Raw genomic sequence first — 19,875 nt, forward strand, 5'->3', positions numbered from 1 at the left:
TTAATCTGTGCAAAGATTTTTACACATATTTTTTCCTGATTAAAATAAAATACATGCTAATATCAGGATCACTACATTGGGTGATATTCCCTGAACCTTGCAATACACAAAGCAACCTGTCTTCACTGTTGAAAATTAAATATTAGAAAGCAAAAAGAAACACAAAGAAAAAAGAAACATCGCTTGCATCTTTCCACTCAGAGAAACCACTTTATACGTGCTTTTAAAAAATGAAATCTGAAATATGCATGGACCTCGGCTAAGTAAAATAAGTCAGTCAGAGAAAGACAAATACCATATGATTTCACTCACATGTGGAATTTAAAAGACAGAACAAATGAACAAAGAAGAAAAGAAACAAACAAAAAAGCATACTCTTAAACACAGAAGACTGGTGGTTGCCAGAGGGAAGGTAGCTGGGGGCGTGGGTGAAATAGATAAAGGGGATCGAGTACACTTATGATCAGCACTGAGTAATGTGTAGAACTGTTGAATCATTATACTGTACTCCTGAAAGTAATATAACACTGTATGTTAATTATACTTCAATTAAAAATTAAAAAATCTGAATAACTGATAAAATGAATTACAAAAACCAATTTTTGTACCATGTGAACTGAACATGTCTCAACTATCAATATCAGTTAAATGAACATCTGAATAACAAATTAGTTTTTATGCCATTACTATAAGATTGACTCAATCACTTATAATATTGTTAAATTTGACTCAGTAATACATTCATATAACTAAAATTTCATAAGTATACCAAAATTCTTCCTTCCATCTCTCTCATCTTTAGTACTCAGTTCCCCTTCCAGAAAGCAAATTCTCTTTTTTTCTTTTTTTAAAAGACTGTATTTATTTATTAGAGAGAGAGCACAAGTAGGGGGAGCAGAGGAAGGAGAAGCACACTCCCCGCTGAGCAGGGAGCCCGACATGGGGCTCTATCACAGGTCCCTGAGATCCTGATCTGAGCCGAAGGCAGACACTTAACCAACTGAGCCACCCAAGTGCCCCTTTTTTCCTTTTTAAAGATTTAATTTTTTAAAAAAGATTTTATTTATTTGTAAGAGAGAGAGAGAGCACAAGTAGGGGAAGCGGCATGCAAAGGGAGAAGCAGGCTCCCCATTGAGCAAGGAGCCTGACATGGGACTCGATCCTAGAACCCTGGGATCATGGCCTGAACTGAAGGCAGATACTTAACCAGCCAAGCCACCCAGGTGCCCCAAGATTTACTTATTTTAGAGACAAAGAGAGAGTGAGTACACAAATGGGAAGAGGGAGAGGGAGACAGAAAATCCTCAAGCAGACTCCCCACTGAGTGTGGAGCCCAACATGGAACTCAATCCCAGGACTCTGAGATCATAACCTGAGCTGAAATCAAGAGCCGGCTGCTTAACTGACTGAGCCACCCAGCTGTCCCCAGAAATCAGTTTCTTAAATATCTTTTTGAAAATGTTCTCTTATATACAATTAAATTCTTACATGTGAATACACACACACACACACACACACACACAACCTTTTGTTATTATGTCAGTGATGCAGTGAACAACACAGAATACATGTCATGTTGCATCTGTGAAAGTAGATCCATAGGACAAATAGTTAAAAGTGGAACTGTAAGTCAAAGGGCATGTGCGGTTCTAATTTTGACACTCACTAAAATGTCTCCCTATAGATGGCACCAACAGTGTATAAAAATACCCATTTCCCTCATGGCCTCTTAAATATATTATCAAACTTTATGATTTTTTCAAATATGATAGGTGAAAAATATGATAGGTGAATAGGTGTAGAGGTTTTGTTTTGTTTTGTTTTGTGTTAGAGAATAGGTTATTTTCAGATCAATTCTCTGATCATGTAATGGAGAAAAAGTCTCATTCTAGTGTTCCTTTGCTCTAAACACTCACGCAATACCTGATGATCTCCATTTTTTTGATTCAACTTTTTTAACTGGAGATAACTGTAGATTAATAAGAAGTTTTAAAAAATATTTAAAAAATAAGAAGTACAGATCCTATGAACCCTGTATAGATTACCCTAATGAAAAACTATATTAAACCCAGGATACTGGATGGGGTACCTGGGTGGCTCAGTGGGTTGGGTGTCTGAGTCTTGATTTCAGCTCAGGTCGTAATCTCAGTGTCATGAGATCGAGTTTCAGCATGGAGCCTGCTTGAGATTCTCTCCTTCCCCCTCTCCCCCTCCTTGCCCCCTGCTTGTACTTTCTCTCTCAAAAACAAAAAAAAAACCCCGCAGGATACTGGCATTAATATGATTAAGAAACAGAACATTTTCAACACCATAAGGATCCCCGTTACCCGGTTACATGAGCCATACCCACTTCCCTCTTACCCTACTCTCTCTAACCCTGACGAGTAATCTGTTTTTCACTACTAAATGGTCATTTCAAGAATGTTGTACAAACAGACCTGATTTGTGACCCAGTATGTGATCTATTCTGGAGAATGCTTCATGTGCACTAAAGAAGAATGTGTATTCTGTTGCTTTAGAATGGTATGTTCTGAATATATCTGTGAAGACCATCTGGTCCGGTGTGTCAGTCAAAGCCCTTATTTCCTTGTTGATATTCTGCTTAGACGATCTGTCCATTGCAGTGACGGAGGTGTTAAAGTACCCTATTATTGCATTATTATTGATATGTTTCACTGATTTTGTTATTAATTGGCTTATATATTTGGCTGCTCCCATGTTAGGGGCATAAATATTTACAATTGTTAGATCTTCTTGTTGGATAGACCCTGTAATTATGAAATAGTGTCTTTTCTCATCTCTTTATTACAGTCTTTGGTTTAAAATCTAATTTTTCTGATATGAGGACTGCCACCCCAGCTTTCTTTTGATGTCCATTGGCATGATAAATAGTTTTCCACCCCCTCAATCTGGAGGTGTATTCGGGTCTAAAATGAGTCTCTTGCAGACAGCATATCCATGGGTCTTGCTTTTTTGTCCAATCTGATACCCTGTGTCTTTTGATTGGGGCATTTAGCACATTTACATTCAGAGTAACTATTGAAATATATGAATATAGTGCCATTGTACTGCCTGTAAAATGACTGTTTCTTTATATTGTCTCTGTTCCTTTCTGGTTTATGTTACTTTTGGGCTCTCTCTTTGCTTAGAGGATCCCGTAGGGCCGGTGTGGTGATCACAAATTCTTCAAGTTTCTGTTTGTCCTGGAAGCTTTTTATCACTCCTATTTTGAATGACATCCTAGCTGGATAAAGTATTCTTGGCTGCATATTCTTCTCATTTAGCATCCTGAATATATTATGCCAGTCCTTTCCGGCCTGCCAGGTCTCTGTGGATGGGTCTGCTACCAATCTAATATTTCTACCCTTGTAGGTTACACACCTCTTGTGCTGACCTGCTTTCAGGATTTTCTCTTTGTTTATGAGATTTGCAAGTTTCATTATTATATGTTGGGGTGTTGACTTGTTTTTATTGATTCTGAGGGGGGTTCTCTGTGCTTCCTGGACTTGAATGCCTGTTTCCTTCCCCAGATTAGGGAAGTTCTCTGCTATAATTTGCTCCAGTATACCTTCTGCCCCCTCTCTCCCAATTATTCTAATATTGTTCTGCTTTATGTTATCACTTATCTCTCAAATTCTACACTTGTGATCCAGCAGTTGTTTATCTCTCTTTTTCTCAGCTTCTTTATTCTCCATCATTTTGTCTTATATATCACCAATTCTCTCTTCTGCCTCATTTATCCTAGCAGTTAGAGCCTCCATTTTTTATTGCATCTCATTAATATCCTTTTTGATTTTGACTTGGTTAGATTTTAGTTCTTTTATTTCTCCAGAAAGGGATTCTCTAGTGTCTTCGATGCTTTTTTCAAGCCCAGCTAGTATCTTTGTAATTGTTATTCTGAACTCCAGTTCTGACATCTTACTTATGTCCATACTGATTAGGTCCCTGGCAGTCAGTAGGGCCTCCTGTGCTCTTTTCTGAGGTGAGTTTTCATCTTGTCATTCTTGCAGAAAGTGGTCCCTTTTCTATTTGTAGCATTGCAACTATTCTATTCTTAGATCTATGGTTCAGTTCGCAGGTGTTCAGAACGATTTGAAAGCTATCTAGCTGAATTCTTGGGAGCAGACAAAATTAAGGTCTCCCGCCCCTTCACCATCTTGGACCAATCCTCTTCTCAACCAGTACCAAAAGACTGGGATCATTCCTTGCATTATTTTCAGACCACAGTGCTTTGAAACTGGAACTCAATCACAAGAGGAAATTTGGAAAGAACTCAAATACATGGACGCTAAAGAGCATCCTACTAAAGAATGAATGGGTCAACAAGGAAATTAAAGAAGAGTTTTTAAAAATTCATGGAAACTAATGAAAATGAAAACACAACTGGTCAAACCTTTGGGATGCAGCAAAGGCAGTCCTAAGAGGGAAGTATATAGCAATACAAGCCTTTCTCAAGAAACAAGAAAGGTCTCAAATACACAACCTAACCTTACACCTAAAGGAGCTGAATAAAGAACAGCAAATAAAGCCTAAACTAAGCAGGAGAACAGAATTAACAAAGATTAGGGCAGAAATTAATGAAATAGAAACCAAAAGAACAGAACAGATCCACAAAACTAGGAGCTGGTTCTTTGAAAGAATTAATAAGATTGATAACCCCCCAGCCAGACTTATCAAAAGAAAAGAGAAAGGACCAAATAAATAAAATCACAAATGAAAGAGAAGAGATCACAACAAACATGGGAGAAATACAATTATAAGAACATATTATGAGCAACTATATGCCAACAAATTAGGCAATCTGGAAGAAATGGATGTATTCCTAGAGACGTATAAACTACCAAAACTGAAACAGGAAGAAACAGAAAACATGAACAGACCCATAACCAGCAAGGAAATTGAAGCAGTAATTAAAAATCTTCCAACAAACAAGAGCCCAGGGCCGGATGGCTTCCCAGAGGAATTCTACCAAACAAACAGAGAAGAATTAATACCTATTCTTTTGAAGCTGCTTCAAAAAATAGAAATGAAGGAAAACTTCCAAACTCTTTCTATGAAGCCAACATTACCTTGGTCCCCAAACCAGACAAAAACCCCACCAAAAAGGAGAATTACAGACCAATATCCCTGATGAACATGGATGCAAAAATACTGATCAAGATACTAGCCAGTAGGGTCTAATAGTACATTAAAAGGATTATTCACTATGACCAAGTGGGACTTATTCCTGGGCTGCAAGTGTGGTTCAACATCTGCAAATTAATATGATACACCACATAAATAAAAGAAAGGACAAGAACCATAGGATCCTCTCAATAGATGCAGAAAAAGCATTTGACAAAGTACAGCATCCTTTCTTGATTAAAACTCTTTGCATGGGGCGCCTGGGTGGCTCAGTCGTTAAGCGTCTGCCTTTGGCTCAGGGCGTGATCCTGGCATTCTGGGATCAAGCCCCGCACTGGGCTCCTCCGCTGGGAGCCTGCTTCTTCCTCTCCCACTCCCCCACTTGTGTTCCCTCTCTTGCTGGCTGTCTCTCTGTCAAATAAATAAATAAAATCTTAAAAAAAAAAAACAACTCTTTGCAGCGTTAAGACAGAGGAACATACCTCAGTAACATAAAAGCCATATATGAAAAGCCCACAGTGAGTATCATTATCAATGGGGAAAAACTGAGAGCTTTCCCCCTAAGGAACGTGGCAGGGATGTCCACTATCAGCACTGTTGTTCAACATAGTACTAGAAGTCTTAGCCACAGCAATCAGACAACAAAAAGAAATAAAATGCATTCAAATTGGCAAAGAAGTTAAACTCTCACTCTTTGCAGATGACATGATACTCTAGGTGGAAAACCCAAACGACTCCACCCCAAAATTGCCAGAACTCATACAGGAATTCAGCAAAGTGGCAGCATATAAAATCAATGCATAGAAATCAGTTGCATTCCTATACACTAACAATGAGACAGAAGAAAGAGAAATTAAGGAGTTGCTCTCATTTACAATTGCACCCAAAACCATAAGATACCTAGGAATAAACCTAACCAAAGAGGCAAAGGAAATATAGTTTTCTGTACTCAGAAAACTATAGAAAACTCATGAAAGAAATTGAGGAAGACACAAAGACATGGAAAAACATTCCATACTCATGGACTGCAAGAAGAAATATTGTTAAAATGTCTATGCCACCTAGAGCAATCTACACAGTTAATGCAATCCCTACCAAGATACCATCAACTTTTTTCACAGAGCTGGAACAAATAATCCTGCAATTTGTATGGAACCAGAAAAGACCCTGAATAACCAAAGGAATGTTGAAAAAGCAAGCCAAACCTTGTGGTATCACAGTTCTGGACTTTAAGCTCTACTACATAGCTGTAATCATTAAGACAGTATGGTACTGGCACAAAAAACAGACCCACAGATCAATGGAACAGAATAGAGAACCCAGAAATGGACCCTCAACTCTATGGTCAACTACTCTTCAACAGAGCAGTAAAGAATATCCAATGGAAAAAAGTCTCCTCATCAAATGGTGTTGGGAAAACTGGACAGCCACATGCAGAAGGCTGAAACTGGACCATTTCCTTACACCATACACAAAATATAGACTCAAAATGGATGAAAGGAATCCATCAAAATCCTAGAGGAGAACACAGGCAGCAACTTCTTGCTAGACACATCTCCAAAGGCAAGGAAAACAAAGGCAAAAATAGACTATTGGGACTTCATCAAGATAAAAAGCTTTTGCACAGCAAAGGAAACAGTCGACAAAACCAAAAGACAACTGAAAGAATGGGAGATGATGTTTGCAAATGATATATCAGATAAAGGGTTAATATCCAAAGTCTATAATGAACTTACCAAACTCAACACCCAAAGAACAAATAATCCAATCAAGAAATGGGCAGAAGACATGAACAGACATTTCTCCAAACTTTTTTGGAGAATGAAAATATGCTCATCATCACTCAGCATCAGGGAAATACAAATCAAAACCACAATGAGATTCCACCTCACACCAGTCAGAATGGCTAAAATTAACCACTCAGGAAACGACAGACGTTGGCAAGGATGTGGAGAAAGGGGAACCCTCCTACACTGTTGGTGGGAATGCAAGCTGGTGCAGCCACTCTGGGAGACAGCATGGAGGTTCCTCAAAAAGTTGAAAAAAGAGCTACCCTATGACCGGCAATTGCACTATTGGGTATTTACCCCAAAGATACAACTGTAGTGATCCAAAGGGGCACCTGTACCCCACTGTTTATATCAGCAATTTCCACAAAAGCCAAACTATGGAAAGAGTCCAAATGTCCATCGACAGATGAATGGATAAAGAAGATGTGGTGTATATATATACAATGAGAATATTACACAGCCATCAAAAAATGAAATCTTGCCATTTGCAAAGATGTGGATGGAACTAGAGGGAATTACGCTAAGTGAAATAAGTCAATCAAAAAAAGACAATTATCATATCATCTCACTCATAAGTGGAGTTTAAGAAACAAGGCATAGGATCATAGGAGAAGAGAAGGAAAAATAAAACAATATGAAATCAGAGAGGGAGACAAACCATAAGAGACTCTTAATCACAGGAAACAAACTGAGGGTTGCTGGAGGGGAGGCAGGTGGGGGGATGGAGTAGTAACTGGGTGATGGACATTAAGGAGGGCATGTGATGTAATGAGGAAGGGAGAGAGGGAGAGAGAACGTGGTAGGGAGCAGCAGAGGGAGATGGAGAGAGAGAATCTCAAGCAGATTCCCCAATGAACGTGGAGCCTGATGCAGGGCTCAATCTCACAACCCTGAAATCATGACCCAAGCTGAAATCAAGAGCTGGATGCTTAACCAACTGGGCTACCTAGGCACCCCACTCATCCTTTTACTTTCTACCAGCCCCTATTGTAATAGTTGAAGTGAATATATTTTATATAGCATATAGGAGGGTCATATCTTTAATGCACTCTGCCAGTTTTTAATTGGTATTTTTAGACAATTTATATTTAATGTAATGACTGATATGGTAGGGCTTAAGCCTGCCATTTTATTCTTTGTTTCCTGTTTCTGTTTTTCATTTCTTTGGTTTATTTTACCTGCCTCCTATGGATTACTTAAACATCTTCTACAATTTTTATTTATCTTTTTTAGTGTATTTTTTGTATACATATTTTTAGTGGTTGCTCTTGGTGTAAGACTGTATGTACATAACTTATCACAGTCTACTAATGTCACTTTACCAGTTTGAGAGAAATATACAAACCCTGCCTCAGTTTTACCCTCAATTGTTTGTAATATAACTTAGAAACACATCAGAAATAAATTTTGCATCAAACATATTTAAGAAAACCCAAAAGGAGAAGTAATACCTAATGTATTTACCCATATTTTTTCTTGTCACGCTCTTTCTTTCCAGTGTTCCAAGGTTCTTTCTATTGCTTCCTTTCTGTTAAAACAACTTCTTTTAGTTGTTCTTTTAGGGTAGGTCTGCTTGCAACAAGTTCTCTAAGTTTTCCTTCATCTGAGAATGTTTTGCTTCATTCCTTCACTAGCTAATATGATTCTGGTTGACATTAATTTTTCTTTCAGCACTTGAAAAATATTGTCACTTTCTCTGGACTACTATAGTTTGTTTCTTGGTTTTGTTTTTTTGTTTTTTTTTAAGTAGGATCCATGCTCAGCTTGGAACCCAATGTGGGGCTTGAACTCACAACCATGAGATGAAGACCTGAGCCGAGACCAAGAGTTGGACGCTTAACCGACTCAGCCACCCAGGCATCCCTGGCTACTAGAGTTTCTGATAAGAAAATCCCTTTCATTCTAATTGCTTTCCCCTTACAGATAAAGAACAACTTTTCTCCAGATGTTTTTAAGATTTTTTTTGAGACTTATTTTTCAGAAGTTTAATTATGATGTGTCTTGCACAGATTTTTTTCAATTTATCCTGTCTGGGTTTCACCCAGCTTCTTTAACCTGTAGCTTTATTAACTTTATTTCTCTTGCCAATTTGGGAAATTTTCAACATTATTTCTTCAAGTAATTTTCAGACCCAACCTATTTCTCCTCTCCTCCTGGGACTCACATAACAGGAATGTTAAATCTTTTGTCATAGTCCCATAGGTCTCTGATACTCTGTTCACTGTCCTTAAGTTTTTTCTCTCTCTGCTGTTCACATTTTTTTATTGTTCCAACTTCCAGTTTATTGATTCTTCTCCCATCTTTACCTGACTCTGTTGCTGGGCACATCTACTGAGCTTTTTATTTCAGTAATTAAATTTTCAGATTTTCTAGTCTTCATTTATTTCAACTGTGTTCCTAATTGCTAGTCAATTTCCATTGACTATTATGGTTACCTCAAAATCTTTGTCATTTGGTGTTAGTATTTTCTTCTTTTCATTCAGTTTGAGACTTTGCTGGGTCTTGGTATGATTTTTGATCAAAGCTTGGACATTTTCATATTATGTTTAAGACTATGAATCTTATTTAAAACTTCTGTTTCAGCTGGCTGTTTTGTGACACAGCTCTGTCAAAGAAGCAAGGTGTTTACTGCCTCACTATAGCAAGGTGGAGGGTGAAGTATAGGTTTCTCACTTAACCTCAGCTGACAACTGCAGAGGGGAGATCTTCATTACTGTTAGGTAGAGGTAGGAGCTCTGGTTTCCTATGTGGTGTCTACTGAGGAAAGGTTAGTCATTACTAGTAGGGTTAGTCTCATTACTGCTGGGTGATGGTAAAAAGCCTACTTCTCCACTAGGCCTCCTCTGATCTACCACGGTGGAGGAGGTAGGGGCACCTCATTATGCCAGGTGGGGAGAAAATTCCAGGTTCCTCATGTAGTCTCCACTGACATTGTGTTGTTGGTGTGGATGGGGGACTTGACCAGCTGACAGAGATGAAAATCTTGGCTTTTTGGTTGGCCTTCTCTAACACTATCTGATACTACTCTCATGTGGTGCTGGGGATGCCTCATTATAGTACTTGCTGATGTTTCTCGGTTGCTATTTCAGATCCAATTCGGAGACACAGGAGACAAAGAGAAAACCTTGAGAACCCATCATCATGTCATTCCTTGGTCCTGAGTTGGTCTGTCTTCCTATCTACCTTTCAGAGTCTTTTAATGTTTGTTTTATATGTAACGTACAGGGTTTTTGTTGTACTTAGTGTGAAGAATAAGGAGAGTATGTCTCTTTGATCTTCCTAGAAATGAAAGTTCCCATTGTACAACTTAATGGACTTCAGGATATTCACAGGTAAGTGCAATCATCACTACAGTCAATTTTAGAACATTTTCATCAAAAACCCTGTAACTTTTAGCTATCACCCTGATCTTCCCTCATCCCTCCTAGTCCTAAGCAACCACTGACCTACTTTTTGTATATGTGTGTGTATAAATACATATACATATATATATATATATTTATTTATTGTGATATTTCAAATAAATGGATCATAACACATGTCTGTGACTGGTTTCTTTCATCTAACACGTTTTCAAGGTATATCCATATTGGAGCACATCAATACTTCATTCCTTTTCATGGCGAAATAATATTCCATTATATGAATGTATCACATTTTATCCATCCATCCATTGATGGACATTTGCGCTGCTTCCACTTTTTGGTTTTTATGAATAATGCTTCTATAAACATCCATGTACAAGTTTTTGTCTGAATATACAATTTCATGTCTCTTGGGTATCTATCTATCTGAGAGTAGAATTTCTGATCATATGGTAATTCAGTGTTTTACTATGTGATGAGCTGCCAGATCATTTTCCACAGCAGCTACACCATTTCACATTCCTACTAGCAGTGTAAGATCGGTTCAGATTGTACTGAATCCTAGCCTACAGCTGTTATTATCTGACTTTTTGATTCTAGCCAGCCTAATGGGTATGAAGTAGTAACTCTGTGGTTTTGATATGCATTTCTCTAATAATGATGTCAAGCATCTTTTCATGAGCTTATTGGTTATGTGCATATCTTATTAAAAGAAATGTTCATTCAGGTTCTAATTTTTTAAATCAATTGTTTTCTAATTATTGATTTGTATGAGTTCTTTGTATATTTTAGATTCAAGTCCCTTATCATATATATGATTTGCAATTATTTTTCCCAATTCTGTAGGTTGCCTTTTCACTTTAAATATTTATAGTGTCCTTTGAAGCACCAAAGTTTACAGTTTGATGAAATCCAATTTATTTATTTGTTTAAAGATTTTATTTGTTTATTTATTTATTTGAGGGAGTGTGTGTGTGAGAGGGAAGCGTAAGAAGGGGAGGGACAGGGAGAAAGAATCTGAAGCAGATTCCACAACTGAGCGGGGGAGCCCAACATGGGGCTTGATCTCAAGACCCTGAGATCATGACTTAAGCCGAAACCAAGAGTTGGATGCTTAATCACCAGAGCCATTCAGGTGCCCTGAAATCCAATTTATTTATTTTTTCCTTTGCTGTTCATGTTTTTAGTGTCATATATAAAAATCCCTTTTATTTATTAATTACAGCTCCATAAAACTAGGAAAAAAAAAAAACCTTAGCAAAATCCAAGGTCATGAAAATTTAAGACTTAAAAGAATTTTAAGTCTTAAAAGAATTTTATACTTTCAGCTCTTACTGTGAGGTTTTTGATCTACTTTGAGTTAATTTTTGTACATATATAGTGTGAGGTAAGAGTCCAACTTCATTCTTTTGCATGTGGCTATCCAGCTATTCTGGCACCATTTATTGAAAACACTATTCTTTCTCCACTGGATGGTTTTGGCACTTGTCAAAAATCTGTTGACCGTAGAAGTATGGGTTTATTTCTAGAATCTCAATTCTATTCCATTGATCAATATATCTATCCTTGGTGCAAGTACCATACTGTTTGATTATTGTTTTGTACTAAGTTTTGAAACAAAGAAGTGTGAGTACTGTACTCCTACTTTGTTCTTTTTCAAATGTCTCTTGCTTTTATTAATACTTTTCTGTGTTTTTTTTTTAAACAGAAAATCTATTTATAATTTTTCTTTATAGTTTCCAAAGGACTTTCATATACCTAATCTCAACTGAACTTCATGTCATATCTGTTGCGTAAAGAAGTATATTACATTTGACAAATAAGCAAATAGGAACAAAGACCCCAAGTAATTCACTTAAAAGGAAGTAGCATGTAAGATAAGCCATTAAAAATATATACTGAATGCTAAAGGATTATGTACTGAACACTGTACAAGGCACTTGGATGTCTTTTAAAATGAAAAATCAATGAGATAGAAGTGCCTGCCCTCTATATAGTCTAGTGCAGTGGTCTTCAACAATTTTGCTCATGCGCTCTCTACAGGAATTTTTAAAAACTATGTATTGACAACTATATAAAAATTTTCATCACAAGTTTAAACTGTTGCAAAAGATATAATTGCCAGTGTACTGTATGTTATGTGTATATGTGCTTTAAATATATTTTCATCAAATTGTAGAGCTACCTATTTGGCTGATACAATATATATAAAATGTCTGCTATTAACTTAATGACAAATCAATCAGCCATCAGCAAATTCACTTTGTTAGAAAATGTCTGACATTTCATGTGTCAATTTAAATGAACATTAACACAAATCCCTATGACAAATACCTCCCCTTCTGAGTTACAATTATAAGACAGACATGGTACAGGAACCTTGACATGAGCTAGTTGCCAGGATGACATAAAGTGCAGTGCGCCTTTCAATATTTCCTGATTTGCCGTCAGAGACCCTCTCAGAACATGCCTTTTTGAATGAAATTTTTTTGGGTGACAAACCTTCTGGGGCAATGCAGGACTTGGGTGAGTGTGTGGTATGCCTTTCTTTTACAGAGTTGAAGAATAGAAAAGGTGAGACAACAGACAGCAGAAGGGTTCTCAGGCATTAATTTTAGTAAAATTCAGGATCTGGAAATTAATCTCCCCAAAACTAACCAAGCCAATGTGGACCCTAAAAGCCTTGGAATAGTGCTGAAGACCACTTGTCTAGTGGTCACAGCTGTGAGGAATATCCAGATCACCTAAACTTAGGAGTTTAGTACTAACAATATATTCACTCATAAAAAAACAGTCAACAACTTTCCCTTCAAAGTCCAAACCTGCTTCTGTCTTTGCAAATAGGATATAAAGCAGAAACCCAGCATTAAGTTGTTGAGTCTCCTAAAGTAATTCTTCTAAAATAAGCTAGGAAGAAATAAAAAACCACTGGTTCCAAATAAAAATACAATGATATTTGGTATTATTTAAAAACAATACCTCAGCATTAAGTTGTTGAGTCTCCTAAAGTAATTCTTCTAAAATAAGCTAGGAAGAAATAAAAAATCACTGGTTCCAAATAAAAATACAATGATATCTGGTATTATTTAAAAACAATACCTCCCAACCAAGACCAGCTACAAAATCTTCATATGCTTGACTTCCTCCTGTATTGGTGAGAATGGAATGTTTGTCTTCTTGTCCTTCAGCAACATAAAATACTGCGATCTTGTGGGTCTCTCGACTATAAAACAAAAGATTACACCATTCATTTAATCATTAATTTCTCAATTCATTCATCCAATAAATAAGTTCAATGTACAAAGTATGTGGCAATAAAGAGATGAACATGAATTAAATCTTATAATCTACTAGGATATGTAATGATAAGTAAAAAATTAGATACGTAATTATAAGTAAAAATTTATAAGTAAAAAATATAAGTAAAAGATACGTAATTATAAGTAAAAAAAATCTGAGGAAGATACATAATTATAAGTAAAAAAAAAAAAGTAAGCTTGCCAGTAGAACAAAAGAAAGGTGTGATTACTTCTGACTGGAGAAACAGAGAGACACTTAAAGGAGAGAGTAACACTGAGCTGGGTGAAGGCAAGTGAGGTCTGATAAATGAAGAGGAGAACGAGTATCAGCAAAGACGTGTGAATGCATGAAGCATCTGAGGAGGTACCTGTGGTACAATGTGGCTAAATCCCAGAGTTGAATGGATGTGTCTTAGAAATAAAACTAAGTAGGAGTACGGAGATGACTGAGAAATGATCCATTTCTTCAAAGTACAGAATAAGAAATAAGAAATTTGCACACAAATATTATAGAACTGTATGGAATAAGTGACACGCTCTTAGACATTTTCTTTTTAGATCTCCTTCAAATTAAAAATGTTCATAAAAACAAATTTCTTGTATAACATATGGCTTTCCAAGTTAACTAGGGCACACTACATTTGGTCTAAGGTGATTTAACAGAGCATGGGCTAGCGAACTTTATGACAGGGGTAATGTTTTCACACTATAGTATGTAGAAATTAGAAAGCAAGCAAACAAACCATATTCAACAAGTAATAATTGAAATCATTTGAAAAAGTTAGTCAGACAACCAGATTTTCCTACATATCTTGAGGAAGTTGTAAGGTCATGATTATGGGTTTCAACACGAGCAACTTAAAATCAGGAACAAAGATATTTTAGTTGCTTCCACTATGGCAATATTTCACTTTATGGGGTGAACACTTAGGCAACTTTTGGTATATTCAATATATTTAGGATAATCTAACCTAAGCAATAAAATATAACTGGGGCAGGGACTTCCAGAATTACAGAATAAGTATCTCAGTGGACCCTTTCTCAAGCAAAATAACAATTTAAGTGGTGAAAATGATTTTTAAAAAATCGTTTAAATTCTCTGCCTATTGTCCTAAGGGCATATAGCAAATGGAAAAACATCCAATCAAGAAAATCTACCAAATCCAGTAAGAACAGAAGGAGTCTTTGGCATCTGAGCCACGACTGCTCCCTTACCCACCCTTTACTTCCCCATTATAGCTTTACCCTGGGCATTCTACTCAGGCCAAGATAAGGGTTCCCTCTCCCCTCCAGTTGCCAGACTGGGAATATGGTTTCATCCTGGGTGAAGTAGGCTGTTGGCTGGGTTTCTTATCTTCTCCAGATCCATGCTGCATAAGATCTGTTCCAGGCAGCTGTGACTGAAAGAACCATGTCTTCCTTAACTCATAACTTCCTTAACTTCCTTAGCTCCCTCTCTTATGATGGAAGCTCTAGGTGGAAAAAGCTAAGTCTGTCCCAGTCTTCCCCACTCTAGCTTACCAGTAAGGCTAGAGGTTTCACACCAGTAGGGGAAAGCTATGAAGATGAAGAACTGCCAATCCTTCCCTCACTGTTCAGTTGTAGAGTGAATGTGTTAGTTATTCCAGCAAAAGTTGGTCCTTGACCCCAGCTCAGGTATAGTGGCAGAATTGTGCCACTACTTGTGTTCTGCTCAGGGTAAAACACAGGTCATAAGGACAAAGAAGTCAGCAGCAGCTCTGCCTGAGAGGAATGATTTGATTTTGAAACAAAGCTTGGAGAACTCCATGCCTATGGGTTTGTCAAAAACAAGAAAGAGCATGGTGGAAAGCCATTAAGAGAAGCTAACACTTCCAGACACAAGTAAAACAACAGAGCATCCAGAAATTTTAACAGAGAGAAGCAGGAAGAGAGAGTCAAAAAGGGTCCTCCTGGGAACACAGTCAAGCCTACAGGTCAAGAAGCCTGTGCATATGTACTACCTTGCACCCACGCAGGAGCAAACAGAGTAAGATGCAGGACAGACATGAAAGCATGACCCAAGCCACACAGACCTATCAACATAAGGTGAAGCCTCACAAATACTCTATTTGAGCTCAGGGTCAACTGTTAGGAAGCCACAACTTAAAAACAACATCCAGTCAATACTGGCAGTCTAGAAGACTCTGCATATCCAAAATTGTACCCTATTTGGAGCAACCAGAGAGCAAACTTCTAAGCTACTAGTCTCTGGGTGAACATGGGACAAAAAAATATATACATTATGAATGCGATAGCAGCCTCCAAGCCACACATACAACCACAATAAACAATAAAAATCTAACTGGCTAAGGGGGCCAAAATACAAACTTGGATTAATAGATTATGTCAACCCAGGAGAGAACCTATGGCTAGCCCTACTAAAAGATAAAAAACATTTTAAAATTTTTGAGCAGGGACAGCTGAGGCTGCACACTGTGGGGAAACAGACTTTGCAGGATTATTTCAGCCAAATCACTAGAAAATAAACAAGTGATCAAGCATTACACTTTTGATTCAAAGACACATGTTGAAAGTAAAATAAACGGAAGATACCATGCAAACAGTAACCAAGAAACACAGAGTGGCTATATTAATACCAGACTTTAAAATGAAAAATATTAGTGATAAAAAGACATTTCATAATGTTAAAAGGTCAACCTTCTAGGAAGATTATGAAAATTAAAAACACACATGCACTCAACAGAGAGCTTCAAAATACATGAAGCAAAAACAGAACTGGAGGCAGAAATAGGCATTTCTACAATCACAGTTGAAGACTTCAATACCTGACTTTCAACAGTGGACAAAACAATTAAGAGAGAATCAATAGGGAAATGGAAGACTTCAATAACACTGTAAACCAACTAGACCTAAAAGACATTTATACAACACCCCACAAAACAGTAGAATACACATTCTTCTCAAGGATACAGGAACATCCTATAGGGTTGGACCATATGGTAGGTCAGAAAACAAGCCTCAATAAATTTAAAAGGACTGAAATTATGCAAAATGTACTTTCTAATCACAATGGAATGAAATCAGAAATCAGTAAAAGTAAAAAAAACTTTGGGAATTGCACATGTACATAGAAATGAAACAATGTACTCCTAAATAACTGAAAGAATGAATGTCAAGGGAAACAAGAAGATACCTAGAGATGATGAAAATGAAAACATAACATACCAAAATTGATGGCATGCAGGCAAAGCAGTGTTCACTGGTAAATTTATAGATGTAAATGCCTATATTAAAAAAGATGAAAAGATCTTGCATCAATAACTAAACCTTCCGCTTTAAGAAACTAGAAAAGCAACTAAAATCAAAGGAAGAAAAAGGAAATAATAAAGACTAAGGTGGAAATAAAACAGAACAGAAAAACAACAGAGAAAAATCAATGAAAGCAAAAATTGTTTTGAGATGATAAACAAAATTGATAATCTTAGAGTTAGATTGAACAAGAAAAAAAGAGAAGACTCAAATTACTAAAATCAGAACCTAAGGAAGAGACACCACTACATACAGTACAGAAATAAAAAGGATTATATAGGAAAACTATGAACAACTCTATGCCAACAAGTTAGATAAAATAGATTAAATAGAAAAATACCTAGAGATACACAAATTATTAAATCCAACTTAAGAGGAAAGAGAACACCTGAATAGATCAATTACAAAGAGACTAAATTAGTAATGTGATTGAAAAGAAGTAAAACTACCTCCACCTGCAGATGAGATGATTTTGTGTACAGAAAACCCTAAGGAATCTACTGAAAAGTTTTTAGAGCTATTAAATGAGTACAGCAGGGTTCAGGATACAAAAATCAATTGTATATCTATATACCAACAATGAACAATCAAAATTAAGAAAATTCCTTTTATAATACTATACCATATCAAAAATAATAAATTACTTGGGTATATAAGTATAAAAGTACTTAACAAAAAGTCAAGTATAAAATTTATACTCTGAAAATTACAAAACATTGTCAAAAGAAATTAAAAATCTTAAAAAAAATCCCATTCATGGACTGAAAGACTTAATATTGTTAAGACCATACCCCCAAACTGATCTACAAACTTAATGTATATCCCTACCAAAATCCCAGCTGCTGTTTTTGTAGAAATTAACAAGCTCATCCTAAAATTCAGAATATCCATAACTATCTTGAAAAAGAAGACAAAGTTGGAGAATTCATAATTCCCAATTTTAAAACTTGCTACAAAGCAGTAGCAATCAATGCACTGTGGTAGTGTCATAAGAAGTGACAAACAGATGAATATGGAGCAGAATCTTTGATCTAGAAATAAACCCTTATATTTGTCATCAATTGCTTTTCTGACAAGGATACCATGGCAATTCAATGGGAAAAGAAGAGTCTTTTCAACAAATAGTGCTGGGGCAACTGGATATGAACAAGCAAAAAAATAAGGTGGATTCTTACCTTGCAACTTCCTATCTCACACCAAAAACAACAAACAAAAAGGACGTTAGATCTTAATATAAGGTTTAAAACTATAAAGTCTTATAAAAAAGTTTATAAAACTAGTGTCCATGGCAAAAAACTGTACATGAATGTTCACAGCAGCATTATCCATAATACCCAAAAAGTGAAACCAACCCAAATGTCCATCAACTGATGAATGGATAAACAGAATGTAGAATATTCCATACAATGGAATATTATTTAGCAATAAAAAGAAATGAAGTGCTGAGACGCACTGTAATATGGATGAACTTTGAAAACACCATGCTAAGAAGCCTGCCACAAAAGACCACATAATGTTTGACGCCTTTTATATGAAATGTCCAGTAGGCATATCTATAGAAAGTAGATCAGCATTGTCTAGAGCTGGGGAGTGGGGGAAGGGGATGGTTGGTGGTAATGGGGAGTTACTGGTCATGGGTATGGGATTCCTTTTGAAGGAACTAAAATATTCTAAAATCAGGTTGTTGTGACAGTTGCACAAACCTGTGAATATACTAAAAACATGTATACTTTAAAAATGAGTAAAATGTACAGTCTAAGAAGTACATCTCAAAAGAAAAAGTAATCTCAAGAAAACTGTTAAGAATTTAATTTGGAAGCACAATCCACTATGTGTAAATACTGATTCTGGCAGAAAGGGAACCTCTCAGTGTCTTACTTTGTGTTTCTGTGTCACATTTTGGTAATTCTTGCAGTAATTTCAAACTTTTTCATTTTTTTCAGGTAAACGGCTATCAGTTAGAACTCATAAACCACAATTTATAAAATTGGGAAGACTTAAATAGAAATGTTTACCTAATATTATATAAATCTAAAAGCAGGGAGAAAGATATGCACCTTGTAGAAAAAAATAGAACATAAATCTTTACAATACAAACGTAAAAGAGAAATCGCCTTTATATTATCTATGACCTTCCCACGATTTGTAAGAGCAGAGCTCCGCTGCCCTTCATGTCAAATTTTAATTTTTCACCATTCCCTCTTATTTTTCTACTTACCTAACTACTGCTGCTAAAATGTTTGGTATATTGCCATTAGCTTAATATGTACAATAATGAATAACGAGGGGAAGATACGAGAAAAAAAAACCCATAAAATTAACGAACTTGCAACTTACATGCAACCATATAAGAATATGTATAGAACTGGCAAAGTATTATGAGCTTACTATTGGAAAATTCCAAGTGAAGTCTGCTAAGTTATAAGCACTTCTGAATCTCTGCATATACACTGCAATAGAAATAATAAATTTTGAGATTTGAAATTAAAAAACCTTGTGGTTCAACCAAGAGGAACAGGAATCAGTTAATCTAGTCAAAGAAAATAAAGGATCTATAAATGTTCTAGGGAGATAAGAGTATAAACAACGTCACTTTTCATTTTTCCTCTCTAGTCCATCAGAAAAATACAAGGATACCTCAGAGATATTGCAGGTTTAGTTCTAGGTTACAATAAAGTGAAATAGCAATAAAGTGTATATAAAAGTTACGTTTACACTATACTACAGTTTAGTAGGTGTACAATAGCACTATATCTAAAAAAGTACACACCTTAATTTTAAAAAATCATTTTGCTAAAAAATGCTAAGCATTTGAGCTTTCAGCAAATCATAACCACTGATAACAGATCACCATAACAAATATAATGAAAAAGTCTGAAATACTGCAAGAATTACCAAAATGTGACAGAGATGCAAAGTGAGCAAATACTGTTGAAAAAATGGTGCTGACAGACTTCATCTCTTGCCCTAACAGTCTCTTTAAAGAAATAAGGACATGAATCAAGG

At 36.2% G+C, this 19,875-nt stretch overlaps 1 protein-coding gene across 5 annotated transcripts in view; it reads right to left on the reverse strand.

The window, feature by feature from the left end:
* The window catches only part of RALGAPA1 (Ral GTPase activating protein catalytic subunit alpha 1), a 258,914-nt gene that overhangs the window by 54,022 nt on the left and 185,017 nt on the right, over positions 1 to 19,875 (reverse strand). For all 5 annotated transcript variants that reach the window (XM_048221044.2, XM_026513605.4, XM_044389462.3 and 2 more), the window contains one exon: positions 13,379 to 13,502. In XM_048221044.2, coding sequence (XP_048077001.1) covers positions 13,379 to 13,502 — 124 coding nt within the window. The remainder of the gene's footprint in view (positions 1 to 13,378; positions 13,503 to 19,875) is intronic.

The sequence above is a fragment of the Ursus arctos genome, unplaced genomic scaffold (assembly GCF_023065955.2).
Source record: "Ursus arctos isolate Adak ecotype North America unplaced genomic scaffold, UrsArc2.0 scaffold_37, whole genome shotgun sequence".
Lineage (NCBI taxonomy): Eukaryota > Metazoa > Chordata > Mammalia > Carnivora > Ursidae > Ursus > Ursus arctos.